Source organism: Hylobates moloch, unplaced genomic scaffold, assembly GCF_009828535.3.
Source record: "Hylobates moloch isolate HMO894 unplaced genomic scaffold, HMol_V3 SCAFFOLD_1, whole genome shotgun sequence".
Taxonomy (NCBI): Eukaryota; Metazoa; Chordata; class Mammalia; order Primates; family Hylobatidae; genus Hylobates; species Hylobates moloch.
The window spans coordinates 192,697,367-192,713,979 of NW_026652276.1; the positions used below are offsets into that span (position 1 = coordinate 192,697,367).

Genomic DNA, 16,613 nt, shown 5'->3' on the forward strand with positions numbered 1-16,613 from the left:
GGGAGGCTAGGTAACAATCATGGTGCTTACAGAGCACTGGAAGAACTCACAATGGCACATTGTGGGATCTGTGTTTACTCACAGTGTGTCTACTCGTCATGGGCACTTTTCCATATGAGTCTGCACAGAGTGAAAAGGTGCTCAATGTAGTACTGCCATGTAAAGACTCCCTATTCAGAAAGCCTGTTCTCTGTGAGAAAATGATAAAGAAATTCAACAGATCTTCGGTCTCCAGAGAATGGATTTTGTGAAAGACCAGGGCATATTTCTCGCCATAGAATTACTATAACAACAACAATACATCAAGCATGTCTGCAACAATCATGATATGACTGTGACTTCTGCTGCTACCACAATGGCTAATGGCCAGCATTTATTGAGTATCAGACCAGATACTGTTTAAACACCTTTACAGACTTGATGAAATCCTCACACTAACTTTGAGATAAGTACAATTATTTTCTCTGATTTATTTATTTATTTATTTATGAGACAGGGTCTCGCTCTGTCACCCAGGCTGGAGTGCAGTGGTGAGATCTCGGCTCCCTGCAACCTCCGTCTCCTGGGTTCAAGCCATTTTTGTGCCTCAGTCTCCTGAGTAGCTGGGGTTACAGGTACCCACCAACAGGCCTGGCTAATTTTTTTGTATTTTTAGTGGGGGTTTCAAGATGTTGGCCAGGCTGGTCTCAAACCTCTGCCTCAAGCAATACGCCTGCCTTGGCCTCCCAAAATGCCGGGATTACAGGCATAAGACACTGCGCCTGGCCTATTTTCTCTGTTTTAAAGAAACAGAGGCTGAGACATTAGTAACTTGACCAACATCACAGAGTCAGTGCAATGACAGAGAAGGACTCAAGCTAGGTCTGTCTGAGTACTCTTAAAAAAAAAAAAAAAGTCTTAAAGCACAAAAGCAAAGACGTCAAATAATTTATGTGTGTGTATCATGGAAAATTTCACCCCACATACCTGGACAGTCTGGTTTCTCACACAGCAAGGGGTACCACAGAGCTATGCAGGAAGGATTCTCTTCACGTGATTTTCTTATAATTTAGTACACAGGACAATCACTCTGCCTGCCCTACCCCACCTCCACCCACAGACCTGATTCACTGACTTCCTTAAGTCTCGTAATTGGCATTGGTTATTACACCGTATGGCCTGAAGACCACATGTATCCCATAGAGATTTGGTGCACAACAACCTTGTACGCTCTGCACGTCGATAGAAAGCAGTTTAAAAAATGTTTTAGCTTCTGATCTCAGGCAATCTTTAACTATGCCCAGCATTTGCTATGACTTTGTTTGCTTGCCATTATAACTTTCAAACTATGTAAGTTCTATTGCCAGGAAGCAATTAAAATGTTACCATCAAAACCACAGTGAAGGAGACATCCTTCCTCTTCCACGTTGAAAGTGTAGACATACTTCTCCCCTATTCCTCCTGCTAAGTACAACTAGAACACCTGAACATCAAATATAAAACAAACAGAAAAAGACTCTGACAGGACGGGAGAGAGGGCAGACTGGCCAAGAACCTCCTTGGGACCTGAGGAAGGGCACGGTGTGGATTTCTTTGGATTTTCTTTTTTGCCTCATATATTTCAAAGATGGGGCTGAAGAGGCCAGCAACTGTGAAAGACCAACAGTTGGTAGACAAAAGAAAAAGTCCCAAAAAACCTTATTTCTCCAGCCAGAGGACTAGGAAACGGCAGCCCTGCAGGGCAATACTTTTAGCCACAGTTGCTCTATTCTAGCTGAACACTACAGAAAACTTTGGCCTCAGTCACCTGTTCACTGCAAAGGCTGAGTGAGGAGCCTAGACTTCCACCCTCATGAGGATGTAGTGAGGTGCCCCAACATCTCTCCTAGAGTGGAGCCAGAGAAGGTCAAATAGGGAGCAGGTACTTTCATACCCACGAGTCAGTGTTGGTGAAAACAATGGGAGGAACCTGGGCTTCCACCCACAACTGGCAGTAACAAGTCACAGTTTTTCCCTCCCCACTGGGGTGGGGTCAAAGAGGCCTAGTAGAGTCAGGACGGTCACCATGGCCCAGCAGTAACAAAGCCACTCTCACCACACTGGCAGTGGAGACCACATGCAGAGCCAGAACTTCCATCTCACCCAGCAGTAACAAGAAACCCTCTTGCCTCAGGTGTCAAAGGAAGCCAAGCCGCGAACCTGGATTTCTATCTCTGTCTCACCACAACATGCAGGCACTCACTGTTCCTACTGATGAGTGTCACCACTGATGAGTGGTGTCACATAAAGCCAGCTAAAACAGAAGGCTTATGTAAGATCCACAGCTTTATAATATAGAAATGTCTTGGTCATAAGAGAAAATAACACATCCTACCAAGAACTAAGAAAACCTCAAATTGAATGAAAAAGACAATCAATAGATGTCCACATCGCAATGTCAGATTGTTAGAATTATCTGACACACACAAAATGGTTAAGGGACTTACACGTAAAATATAAAACCATACTACTTTTAGGAAAGAAACTAGGAGATAACATTTAAGATACAGAGCTAGGCAAAAAGAGTAAAAAACTTGAACTATAAAAGGAAATTAATAAACTGGACTTAAATGAAATTAAGAATTTTTGCTCTGCAAAGCTTGTTAAGAGGATGAAAAAACAAGCTACAGAGTAGGAGAAGATACCTGCGAACCACATATTATAAAAAGAAATAAAAACTCAACAGTGAAAAAACAATCCAATTAAAAAATGGCAAAAAGACATGAAAAGACATTTCACTGAAGAGGATATATAGATGGCAAGTAAGTACGTGAAAAGAGGCTCAGCATCATTAGTCATTAGGGACATGCAAATTAAAACTACAATAAGATATCACTACATAGCTATCAGAATGCTCTCCACTCTGTAAAAGGGATAACACCAAATGCTGATGAGAGTATTGAGAAAGTGGAGGATTCATAACTTGTATATACAGTGGATTCATAACTTGTATATATATAGTGGAGCCACTATTTTCCACAGTGGCTATACCATTTTATATTCCTCTATATATGTAAATAGATACACATATATAAACTGCCAGATGTATTACTTCTTAATATTATTTTCTTAATGTTTTACATGAATACAAAATACAGATATAATATTAGACTCAAAATAGTGGCACTTCAAAGCACCTTAAAATTTGCCAATTCCAGGCTAGGCATGGTGGTTCACGCCTGTAATCCCAATACTTTGGGAGGCCAAGGCAGGTGGATCATCTGAGGTCAGGAGCTCAAGACCAGCCTGACCAACATGGTAAAACCCTGTCTCTATTAAAAATACAAAAATTAGCCAGGTGTGGTGGTGGGTGCCTGTAATCCCAGCTACTCAAGAGGCTGAGGCAGGGGGAATCGCTTGAACCCAGGAGGCGGAGGTTGTAGTTAGCCAAGATCGCACATTTGCACTCCAGCCTGGGAGATAGAGCGAGACTCCGTCTCAAAAAAAAAAAAAAGAAAAAGAAAAAAAGAAAATCCGCCAATTCCAACCTTCTCATTTCCTAGCTAAGAAAACTGAGACCTAGAAAAGTTACGATCCTGACTAGTCAGAGTGAAAAATTTGGAATGAAAACTCAGGGCCCCTGACTCCTATTACTCTGTTTCACTCTTCTCATTTCCTCAAGCAATTTGATGGATGATAAGAGAATAAAAAGTTATCAAGTTGACTTGGGATATAAAATCTTGGGTCAATTTAAACCAGGCAAGGTATGACTAATATCAAAGCTGGCTTTCTGCAATTAAAAATTGCTTATTCCAAGTTCCTTTAACAAACATGCTTTACATCTTGGTTTCCTTGTAAAATTAAGGTAACCTCATATGATTTTGAAATGCTCATGGGTTACTCTCCTAAGGCCAGATTTTCCAGATTATAACATCAAGCCACCTGCAACATGACTGAAGCATAACCAGGCCCTGTTCCACGTGCCATCTGCTCTATGATCTTACAGTGACATCCTGGAACTGGAACCGCATTGCTGAGCTGGATGGCTGAGGTCGGCTGGTGATCTCCAATATGGTCCTCAGCAGGATATCCAGCAAGCTGGCCACTATCACATCTATTTCCTCCAGCACAGATTTTTCCTTAAGAGAAAAAAAAAATAATATGTTCAGGAAACTGGGGTTTAACATGCATTTCAATCTAACAGAAAAGGGGAAATCAAAGAGTCAGAGAACTTGAGGCATGGATTTCACCTAAGTGAATGATCTCCTTTTACAGTAAACAAAGGCACAGAGAAGTTAATGGCTCACCCAAGAGTACACAACTCAGTGGTGCAATGGATACCTGAGATACAAGTAAAAAGGTGGGTGATATCATGAAGGCACACCAGACTAACTCAGAACACCAGCTAGGTTCCCAACAGGGTGTGTGACCTCAGGCAAGTCAGTTTGCCTCCCTGAGCCTGAATCTTCACTGCGAGTCCATCGTGGTTCTTGGTCTATGATTCCTTGGTTCCAGACTATGCTTATATTTACTTTTCTCAATATTAGAGTTACATCGGTCATTTTCCAAAACTTTATTTTAAGTACAAATGACTATTCCTATAAAAAATGATTTTTAAAAATCTTTGCATGTAAATATTAGGAAATGGTGTTTGGCCCAGACAAATACCCTTAGCTACAGAGTGGATCTAAGGTCAGTGGCCATGTGGAAACTGCTTTCCTGATGCAAAGTTAATAGTATCCACGCCCCAGGACTTGAAAGAGAAACCCAAATTGCTCTGCACTGACTGTATGTGGAGTTGGGTTCTTATTACACCTGCACAAAACAAAACTCTATGTACAAATGCTCCTAACCAAGGAGATCACTCTTTGTAAAAAATACTTTTAGAAAGTATGAGTTTGAAAGAGCTTTTTGGCTGCGATTTTATGATAAATTTTCTTATACTTACAAGAAAACTACCAAAATTTTCCCTCCAGTAACTTGGTTTCTGCTCTGAATGTCTTACAGAGCAGAAGTTGTGGAGGTGATTTCTTTTTATTTCTCTTCTGCTGTGTTTGGTTCTGTGCAGTGAACTATCTAACTTACCCTTTGCTCTCAGCAATTATAATTTGGAAAAAGATTCTAACTAGGCATAGCATAGTTATTCTTTATAGAATTTTACAGAGGGGGGTTTAAAACTGAATTCATGCTTTCTGTCACCACTGTTCTATTCAGTTCCAGATCACCTCTGGGGCCTGGATCATGGGGGTGGGAAAAAGTCAACTGCTTTGTTCCATGCAGGTTCCTCTTATTACACTTCTAGAGGCAGAATTTCTAGCTTTTTTCTCTCAACTGCCAACTCTGTTCCCATGCTACTGGGGCTCTATCTCCAACAACTCCACTGAGGTCCCATCCCATCTCATTGATCTTCAGAAGCTGATCGTAAGTGACAAATTGGGGAAACTGTAGCATAAAGGTAATAGGGAGGTTGGGCGCCGTGGCTCATGCTTGTAATCCCAGCACTTTGGGAGGCCGAGGCGGGCGGATCACGAGGTCAGAAGATCGAGACCATGGTGAAACCCCGGCTCTACTAAAAATACAAAAAAAATTAGCCGGGCGTGGTGGAGGGCGCCTGTAGTCCCAGCTACTCGGAGAGGCTGAGGCAGGAGAATGGCGTGAACCCGGGAGGCGGAGCTTGCAGTGAGCCTAGATTGCGCCACTGCACTCCAGCCTGGGCGACAGAGCGAGACTCCGTCTCAAAAAAAAAAAAAAAAAAAAAGATAATAGGGAAGCAGAGAAACAGGATTCTTGGCACTCATTGCCAAACTCCGCTCCATAAAACCTGTTACCGATGAGCAAAATGGTTACTTAACAGTTGCATGTTGGCAGAAGTGGAACAGGATATTCTCCATATGTGGATTTCACACCAGACCCCTGAGCCATGAACACAAATACTCTGAGTTGTCCCATTTATAAGCAAGCATGTGATTCTTCTCATTTTGCAGTGCATTCTCTAATGCAATTGCATTGCATCAAGAGTCAGGCACATTGATAGGAATCCCCAAATCCGTAACAATTTGGAGATCACTGGTGGGGCCAAGTAATGGTTATATTGTAAGATACCCCTAATCTCCTGGGGCTGTCCTTTGCTTCTGCAATTTCCAGGGGACTTGGCCCAAGGACCATAGCCAAGTTCTGAGTATCATGAAGTGGCCTTTCACAGAATGGATCAAAAACTTCATGTTGCAAGCAGTAATTTATTCTTGCCACAGAGCAGCCATCATATCAAGATTAAAGACACGTGTGGGAGGCTTTGAGCTTTCTCATTTTTCTCACTCAGTATGCAGTTCTTCCTTGAAATACAAGTTTGGGGAACCCAGGTTATTTGGGGTTACAGAATCCCACAAGGTTAAAAAAGTTCCTTCCAAAGAGAAGCAAAAAGTCCAGCCCAGCTGGAAATAAAAGTGAGTCTCAGAAGCTTCCTCTTTAGTGCGGTTTCTTTGTAGACTATTACAAGTTTATTTCCAGAAGCCATTTGATGGGAACTATATACTATGACCTGTATTTACTTACTGAGCTATTTTTCTTGATGAGACAAAATACGTTGCTAAGGATACGTGCACACATGATCAGGTCCTTCTGTTCTTGCAAGTGAATGTGGAGGTGATGTAACACGACAGGCAGAAGAATGTATCGGGAATCTGAAGAGAGAAGAGTCATTAGTGTCACATCTGTTGGAGTCCCACGCAATACCTAGGGCAAATCCTTATCTACTTTTAATTCAATTTTAGTTGTTAAATTATTAACACATGTAGTTACAAAGGTATTAGTTCTACAAGGTTTATATTGAAAAACAGCAGTTCCTTTCCCTAATGCACAATTCCTACCTCAGGAGGCCTTTGACACTTTTAGGTGAAATAGATATCTTTTAAAAATTGTTTGTTTTACCTCTAAATTTCTAAATTACATGCTTCTCTTGCTGCTTCCTGAATTTTCGTTTAGATCGCCTACTGACTTTCTACTATGGTAGATGAGGACTTGTTTTTTTTTTTCCCCTTGATATAGTTTGGCTGTGTCCCCACCCAAATTTCATCTTGAATTGTTCCCATAATTCCCTGTGGGAGGGACTTGGTGGGAGATAACTGAATCATGGGGGTAGTTCCCCCTATACTGTACTTGAGGTAGTGAATATGTCTCACAAGATCCGATGGTTTTTTAAGGGGTTTCCCTTTTCACTTGGCTTTATTCTCTCTTCTCTGCCACCATGTAAGATGTGCCTTTCACCTTCTGCCATGATTGTGAGGCCTTCTCAGCCACATGGAACTGCGAGTCCACTGAACCACTTTTTCTTTATAACTTACCCAGTCTTGAGTATGTCTTTATCAGCAGCACGAAAATGGACTAATACACTCCCTTTTCTCCCCAAGCCTCTCAAAATGGTTATATTACAATTTCTGGCTAAGTTAACATTATGGTTTTGCTGCTGTTCTGATTTCCAAACCTTTGTACATGACTGGATTTTTGCTTGTTTTTTTCTCTCTTCGAAAGCTTTTGGGAAATTATCCCTGGCAATTCAAAATTTCATGATTATGTAACTTGCCTTGACCCTTTCAATCTATAAACTTGTGTCCTTCAGTTCTGGGAATTTGCCTTGAATTATTTCTAGGATTATTTTCTTCTATCGTTTGTCTGTAAATTCAACTACATTTACACTGAATCTCTTGAGCTATCTTCTGCTTTTCTAGGATGTTTCCCCTCTTTTTGTTCAACTTCCTGGTAATTTCCATACCTTATCTTCCAAATCATGTATTCAGTTTTCTTATTTATGCTGTCAGATATTTTATTTCTAAGAGCTTTCTCCCTCCCAGGGCCAGTGTTGTGGCTGTGTAACCTGAGAAGGCACACAGGTCCCTGTGCTCAGAAGGACCCCATGCTTGGTGAAAGCGATGCTACTGCCACCTTGAAATTCTTAATTTTTGAACAACAGGTCTTGTATTTTCATTATGCAGCCATTCCTGTTTATTTCTCTGAATGTTCTCTTTTCAGAGCTTCCCATTCTTGTTTCACAGATGCATTCTCTTCTCTCCCTGAGGAAATCAGATATTTTTTAAAATTTGTTTTGAGGCAGGAAAGTAGGGTCTGGAAACAGAGAATCTAAGGCCAATTTGTGCTGACTTCCTAAAGCTGAATCGAGGAAAAACACTACGGTCTGGGGCAGGGAATCTAAGGCCAATTCATGCTGACTTCCCAGAGCTGGATAAAAAGGGAAAACATCTGAGTCTGGGGGCAGGGAACTTAAGGCCTATTAATGCAAACTTCCAAAAGCTGAACCAAAAGGAAAACCCCCCTCTCCCAACGTATGAGTAACAAGTATCAAAGGCTCCTCTCCCTACAACCCTCCCCTTCTACCAACTCTCAGATGGAAAGGGAAAATGCTCTGGATTGGCCACAGGCCAAGCAGGGACCATCAACCATCCCTTCATCTGCATAGGGTGCCAATTCATCTCAGCCTTTAATTAGCCACAGATCAAATCCTTCATCCAGATAAAGCACCTCAAAAGAAGTGCTTCAAAACCAGAAGACTTTGTAACCGGGCCCTAGAGCTGCTTGCTTGGGCTGACTCCCATCCTGTGGAGTGCTTTCTCACTTTAACAAATTCCCGTTTTTGCTGCTTGGTTCCTGTGTTGCATTCCTTTGTTACTTTGTGTGTTTTGCCGAATTGTTCAGAATGCCAAGGACCTGAACATCTCACACTCAAGACCCTTATTCTGGTAACAGTTTTGCTCCCTGAACTATCTTTTTCTTCCTAGTTATTATTATTATTTTTTTTGAGACGGAGTCTCGCTCTGTTGCCCAGGCTGGAGTGCAGTGGTGCAATCTTGGCTCACTGCAACCTCTGCCTCCCGGGTTCAAGTGTTTCTCCTGCCTCAACCTCCCCAGTAGCTGGGACTACATGCATGTGCCATCACGCCCAGCTAGTTTTTGTATTTTTAGTAGAGACAGAGTTTCACCATGTTGGCCAGGCTGGTCTTGAACTCCTGACCTCAGGTGATCCACCTGCCTCAGCCTCCCAAAGTGCTGGGATTACTTTTTTCTTTATTTATTTTGGCTTCTGCTTTTCACATGAGGGGCTTTTCTCCAATATCTGATGATCCTTCATTGTCCATTCATCTTTACATGTAAGGCACTAAAATGCTAACTGGAAATCACAAAATCTCTGTATGCCTAGGCAAGCTTGTGAACTAATGAAGCATCACTGCAGGATGGGGAAGCTAGGTGTTCCACTGGAGCAGGGGTCCCCAGAGTTCAGTATTTGAAATGGTTTCTCTTGGGCTGATCAGTTTCTCTGAAGATGAAGGGTGCAACGCACATGAAAATGAATCAATTTCATCTTCAGAGCTACCTGATATTTTCAATTCCTGATCCTTTCTGAAGCCTACCTGAGTCTTCTGAGGTTCTGTGGAATAAATTAGTTTGCTCCTTGGCTCTACCCTAACTCCACACACACCATGCCCACATTTCAGCCTTGTCTTGTCTACAAGTCAACTGCCACCCAGCCTTGTAAAAATTGCTGCTATTTCTTATGCATTGTATCTCTTCTTCCATTCTCTTAAACCTGTGCGCTTATACCTTAAAAAAATTTCTTTTTGTATCTGTAACTACAGATACAAAAACGCTTTTCAAAACTTTAGCAAATCAATTCCAACAATATATTAATATAAAGTTGATAACACCCGTGATATCTGATTGAGTTCCTCATCCTCCACCATCCCCAGGTGATATCTGATCACCTTGCCCTGTCCTCAGCAAGTATCCTGTTAGGTCAGTTTAACCAGAATCCGCATACTCCCTGCCCCCACCTCCCACCCTTATCTTTAATGTTTCCTCTTAATAATTTCCTGTCTACCCACCCCGACTCTGTTCCTTGGCTATGAAGTCCCACTTACCCATGCTATATTAGAAATTCAGCCCAATTTTTCTCCTCTATTGCAAAATCCCTTTGCAGCCATTCCCACACCTATCACCATGACCCTCACCTTGAAAAAAGCCTGACTTACTGTCCTCAGAGCCCAAGCTAACCTATCATACCCCCTGTGACCTGCACATATATATACAGATGGCCTGAAGCAACTGAAGAACCACAAAAGAAGTGAAATTAGCCAGTTCCTGCCTTAACTGATGACATTCCACCATTGTGATTGGTTCCTGCCCCACCCTAACTGATCAATTGAACTTGTGACATTCCTTCTCCTGGACAATGAGTCTCAGAAGCTTCCCACCCAGCATCTTGTGACCCCCACCCCTGTCCACAAGAGAACAACCCCCTTTAACTGTAATTTTCCATTACCTACCCAAATCCCATAAAACTGCCCCACCCATCTCCCTTTGCTGACGCCTTTTTCGGACTCAGTCCACCTGCACCTAGGTGATTAAAAAGCTTTATTGCTCACACAAAGCCTGTTCAGTGGTCTCTTCACATGGATGCATATGACACTTACCATCCTCAGCAAATGTAATTAAATAATTTTTCTTTAACAGATGCCAAGGTAATTCAATGGAAAAACAACAGTTTTTTTCAACAAATGGTGCTAGAACAATTGGATACACATATGTTAAAAACAAAAACCAAAACCCTCTATCCTTACCTTACACCAAATACAAAATTTAACTTGGTATAGATCATAGACCTAAATGCAAAGGCCAAAGGTATAAAAGTTCTGAAAAAGCCGGGCGTGGTGGCTCATGCCTGTAATCCCAGCACTTTGGGAGGCTGAGGCGAGTGGATCATGAGGTCAGGAGATTGAGACCATCCTGGCTAACACGATGAAACCCTGTCTCTACTAAAAATACAAAATATTAGCCAGGTGTGACAGCACACACCTGTAGTCCCAGCTGCCAGGGAGGCTGAGGCAGGAGAATCACTTGAACCTGGGAGGCAGAGGTTGCAGTGAGCCAAGATTGCGCCACTGCACTCTAGCCTGGGAGACTGAGCGAGACTCCGTCTCAAAAAAAAAAAAAAAGTTCTGCTGGAGAGGATGTGGAGAAATAGGAACACTTTTACACTGTTGGTGGGACTGTAAACTAGTTCAACCATTGTGGAAGTCAGTGTGGCGATTCCTCAGGGATCTAGAACTAGAAATACCATTTGACCCAGCCATCCCATTACTGGGTATATACCCAAAGGACTATAAATCATGCTGCTATAAAGACACATGCACACGTATGTTTATTGCAGCACTATTCACAATAGCAAAGAGTTGGAACCAACCCAAATGTCCAACAACGATAGACTGGATTAAGAAACTGTGGCACATATACACCATTGAATACTATGCAGCCATAAAAAATGATGAGTTCGTGTCCTTTGTAGGGACATGGATGAAACTGGAAAACATCATTCTCAGTAAACTATCGCAAGGACAAAAAACCAAACACCGCATGTTCTCACTCATAGGTGGGAATTGAACAATGAGAACTCATGGACACAGGAAGGGGAACTTCACACTCCGGGGACTGTTGTGGGGTGGGGGGAGGGGGGAGGGACAGCATTAGGAGATACACCTAATGCTAAATGACGAGTTAATGGGTGCAGGAAATCAACATGGCACATGGATACATATGTAACAAACCTGCACATTGTGCACATGTACCCTAAAACCCTAAAGTATAATAAAAAAAAGAAAGAAAAAAAAAAAAAGTTCTGAAAGAAAACATAGAAGAAAATTCTAGTGACCCTGAGTTAGGTACAGATTTCTTAAACAGGTACAAAACCTCAAACTATCAAAGATAAGTGATAAATTACATTCGATCAAAATTAAAAATTCTACTTGACTTGCACCACTGTCCCTGTTTAAGATCCCTATTTGTTGCCTTCTTTCTACTTGAGGACCCAAGAATTAGACTGCTTAGATTAGAATTCCAGTTCTGTGAAATACTAGCCTCAGTCTTTTCATCTGTAAAACGAGGACAGCAATGGTAACTCCTCCTGGGATTGTATTACGGATCATATTAGCTAGCAGTGCTTGGAATGCAATGAGTGCTATGTAAGTGTTATTCTCCTTTCTTCCTCTTTCAATTTTATCCTATATCTATAGATAAAAGTGATTCTGTATGCTACTAAAAGTGATAAGGAGTTCAAATAAAGCATCCACAACTGTGAAAGTGCCTCTCTCTCTCCTTCTTTTTTTTTCTTTTTTTCTTTAGACAGAGTCTCACTCTGTCGTCCAGACTGGAGTGCAATGGCACGATCTTGGCTCACTGCAACTTCCGCCTCCTGGGTTTCAGTGATTCTCCTGTCTCAGCCTCCTGAGTAGGTGGGATTACAGGCATATGCCGCCATGCCCGGCTAATTTTTTGTATTTTTAGTAGAGACGGGGTTTCACCATGTTCCCCAGGCTGGTTTTGAACTGCTGAGCTCAGGCAATTCACCCGTCTTGGCCTTCCAAAGTGCTAGGATTACAGGCCTGAGCCACCATGCTCAGCCAGAGTCTCCTATTTCTTTTGATGCCTGCCACTGGGTTACCAAAATAACGACGTCTGGCCTCAGGTTTAGCATCATAACAGACAACATAAGGCACAGGCATTCTATACATTAAGAAAACAAATACAGAATATTCAAATCCAAACTTGTAAAATAATTCATTCCAAGCCTTCTTTAAACATTAAGCCTCACCAGAGAACTTAAATACTTATTTACAAATCAATTACTTGACAAAAAGTACCAGGAAAAAAAAAAACCCTGAAAATTTAAGTGCCAGTAGTCATTGCCTAGTAATGTTTAATTAGAAAGGAAGATAAAGCTTATCTGATATGTTCCTTCAGCTAGGGGGATTTGATTTCTAAAAATTCAATTTGCAGCCAATTGTTAAGAAAATATCAACTGCAAAAAAGTAAGTAAGGTGGACAAATAATTTGTGTGGCATGTATAAAAAGAAATATATAACAACCTAGCTTGCAGATTTGCTTTTTCTCCACTACTTGGGCAATGCCAGCCCGTGCAATTGATAGAATGGGTGGGTAAATGCCAAACAAGCTGACTGGTTGATATGCTAATTCTTACCTTTAAAAGAAAACAACCAGGCCCATCAAATAACACCCCCCATAAAACAATCCAAGTTGAACATTCACTAACTTTCCATGCATTTAACAATAGAATCTGCCATGCAGGTTCTCTCCTTGAAAGAGCTGATACACTCATATTCCACATCTCAGATAAAGCTCACTGTGTTTTATGTCTCCTTGAGTGTATAAGGAGTGACTCTCATTTACTTTTTTGGTCTACACTTGAGTGGATATACAGCCAGCTCCCATCAGTAATCCCCACTGGACATGGAACTAGGAAAGAGCAAGGGAAGCTAGGTAGATTTCCTCCTTTAGGTTAATTTTGAGGAGTCATACTTTTGCCTTCTCTACCAACAAGCTTTAGACAGGGATCCTTGAAGTCAGCATCGGTCACCAAGAGAGCGAGGTCTGTGAGTCCCATGGCAGCCACACAACGGTTGGCCGTTACATTCCACAAACTGGGCTCTAGCATGGGCTGGACATGGGCACTGCTGTGGGGCGGCCTCAATATGGGGAGATTGTAAACAAGGGAGGCAGAAGGACACGTTGCAGCACAGCTTTGCATGTAGCAGAGCTGCTGACTATAGAAAGCCTGACATCAGAGCTAGGATGGGCCTCTGTGATCAAAGTCACCAGGAATTGAACTGCCAAAGTCACAGCCAGTTGCAAAACCTGCAAACAAGCCTTTCAGACACTGGAATACGGACAACAAGAACTCAGAGAGGAAAAGACCGCAGATTCAGTGGGCTACATTCTCATGCAGACAACGTCAGGATCACAGAGGAAAGCACCAGTGGAGGGCTACTGATGATCCCTGTATTAAGCTCCCAGATTCCACCCACAGGCTTTAATCCCACCCTGAATGCCTCCACCTCAGGCATCCTTCCTAAAGCAAGACACATGTACTGTGTACATCTTACTTTTGGTAGTTGTGCCACCTCCTGGCCTGGGACCCCTACATAGCCACCCTGCCACACACTGCTTTATTGTCATATTCGTGCTCATCCTTAGCCCAAAAAGTTGCTTTTCCAGTAAGATTTTTTTAATACACATCATTTATTCAGTAGCTTTTTTGTTTGTTTGTTTTTTGCTTTAGACGGAGTCTTGCTCTGTCACCCAGGCTGGAGTGCAGTGGCATGATGTTGGCTCACTGCAACCTCCTCGCAGGTTCAAGTGATTCTCCTGCCTCAGCCTCCGGACTAGCTGGGGCTACAGGTGCGGTCCACTGCGCCTGGCTAATTTTTGTATTTTTAGTAAGGGATGAGACTACCGCTCATATTGTCTTATGCTCAATTTCTGCCTCTGAAGAAAAGAAGAAATGAAAATTAAAAGGCAGAAATGAAATCCACAGGCAGACAGCCCGGTGCCACACCCTGGGCCTGGTAGTTAAAGATCTACCAATTAGACCCTGACCTAATCGGTTATGTTATCTATAGATTACAGACATTGTATGGAAAAGCACTGTGAAAATCCCTGTCCTGTTCTGTTCCGTTCTAATTACTGGTGCATGCAGCCCCTTGCTTGCTCAATCGATCACGACCCTCTCACACGGACCCCCTTAGAGTTGTAAGCCCTTAAGAGGGACAGGAATTGCTCACTCAGGGAGCTCGGTTTTTGAGACATGAGTTTTGCCGATGCTCCCAGCCAAATAAAGCCCTTCCTTCTTTAACTCAGTGTCTGAGGAGTTCTGACTGCGGCTCATCCTGCCACACTAGTAGAGACAGGGTTTTACCATGTTGGCCAGGCTAGTTTCAAACTCCTGACCTCAGGTGATCCACCTGCCTCGGCCTCCCAAAGTGCTGGGATTACAGGCGTGAGCAACCGCACCCGACTATTCAGTAGCTTTTGCTACTGTATCCCGATCCCTAACCCATGACTCAGTCAGTACCTAGTGTTCATGAAACATCTATTAAGCACCTACTTTGCACCAGGCACTATTAGGGAAGCTGAAGATATCATTGTGATCAAGGCAAATAAAGTCCCTGGCCTCTGGGGTTTCCCTTCTGGGGTGGAGGAGGGAAACAGATGTTAATCAATGAAATATCCAATTCTCTATTTCATTATAATTGTGCTAGGTGATTCAAGAAGCAAAACACAGTGTACTATAAGTGATAATTGAGTCAGTGGGGCAGCAAGATTTCTTAAGAAAATGAGAGACTGAACCACGTAGGATAAGTGGGAATTAACTCTGTTGGGCAGGAGCTGAAGAAACTGGATTCCAAACAGAGAAAAGTAGCAAAGAGATGAGATGAGGCAGGTGGGCGAGGCCACATCACAGGGCATGGAAGATCAATTCTGGACCGTGCTCCCCAATAAGACAGAACTGGGATGTGAGTAGCAGCTGGGAGTGACATCATCTGGTATGTTTCTAAAGGTAACTTTGGCTAACAGATGGGTAGGTGAAAGGAAATACAGGAAACAAGGAGAGAAGGGACAGAGGCAGCTCACAGCAAGCGCAGCTGGACTGGAGAGGAGGCAGTCGGGGTGTGGGGAAGCTACAGAAGCACGTGAGGTGTCTTAAAAGGGCAAAAGGGAGAAGAAACGACTCTGAGGCTTCTAGGTGGATGGTGCTGCCACCTACTGAGCTAGGGGAGACTAAGCTCAGAGAGAAAAAAGTTGAGATTTCCATTTTAGACATGCTGAATTTAAGGAGCCTGTGAGATATCCACGAGAGATGTTAAGAGCACAGTTGGATACTCAAGTTTGGAACCCCGAGGAGAGATCTGGCCTAGAAATATAAATGTGAGAGTTGGATCAGCACATGGATGGCACTAACTGAGGCTAAGCAGGTGGAATGAGCCCCAAGATTTGCTCAGATCTCCCTGCTACATGGCACCCTGGAAACTTGCTCCATCACAAATGCTGCTGTACTTTATCATATTATAATTATTTGTTCGACATCTACTTTTGTGCTTTACTGTAAACAGACAGAGGGCAGGGACTGTACTGGTTCAATCTGTTATAGTATTTCCATCATAATATATTTCTACTATAATACTGTGGAGTCTGCCCATAATAAATATTTGTTGAATGAATGGACTCCATTATGAGTTCTACCGGATATTACAGGCTAATGAAATAGAGCCTGGCATTTCTGTGTGCAGGTTTAAACACAGCTTAAACAGGAAGAGTGAGGAGGCCCATTATCAGTCTGGTTTACAATGACTCCATCTGCTGGTGCTTGCTCTGAGCACAGGGAGACAGTGATTCCCACTGACTTGCAAGCCACGGCAGCTGCCTGTGACACACATGCTCCCCATCCCTCTGAAAATCTGTGCAAATGTGGATGAGTGACGTGTAAGAAATGAAATGATACAGGTGTCACCCTTTCCCCAGTAATGTGCTTGTTATACTGTCAATCAGCATTGAGAAGTTCAGAAACATAGTAAGAGAACTAAGTTGAAAGGGAGTCTTGTGACTCCCAAAATATGTGAGTTTACATTTGTTTTCAAAACCCACAGTTAAAACCTAGGGGCAACTATGATTTCAGTGAGGCATATTTTTCATCTTAAGTTCTATGTGCAGGGTGAGGTGTTACCTAAAACTATTAATTTTATCTTTGCCCTGTCTAGAGACAGATGTAGAAACTATTTTTCAAAGATACATCTTTCTAG

General features: G+C 42.5%; 1 protein-coding gene across 3 annotated transcripts in view; it reads right to left on the minus strand.

Annotated features, from left to right (window-relative positions):
* DOCK4 (dedicator of cytokinesis 4) overlaps window positions 1–16,613 on the minus strand; it is a 475,993-nt gene that overhangs the window by 116,095 nt on the left and 343,285 nt on the right. For all 3 annotated transcript variants that reach the window (XM_032761480.2, XM_032761481.2, XM_032761479.2), the window contains exons 24-25: window positions 6,511–6,638; window positions 3,963–4,097 (exon numbers count right to left, since the gene is read on the minus strand). In XM_032761480.2, the coding sequence (XP_032617371.1) occupies window positions 3,963–4,097; window positions 6,511–6,638 (263 nt within the window). The remainder of the gene's footprint in view (window positions 1–3,962; window positions 4,098–6,510; window positions 6,639–16,613) is intronic.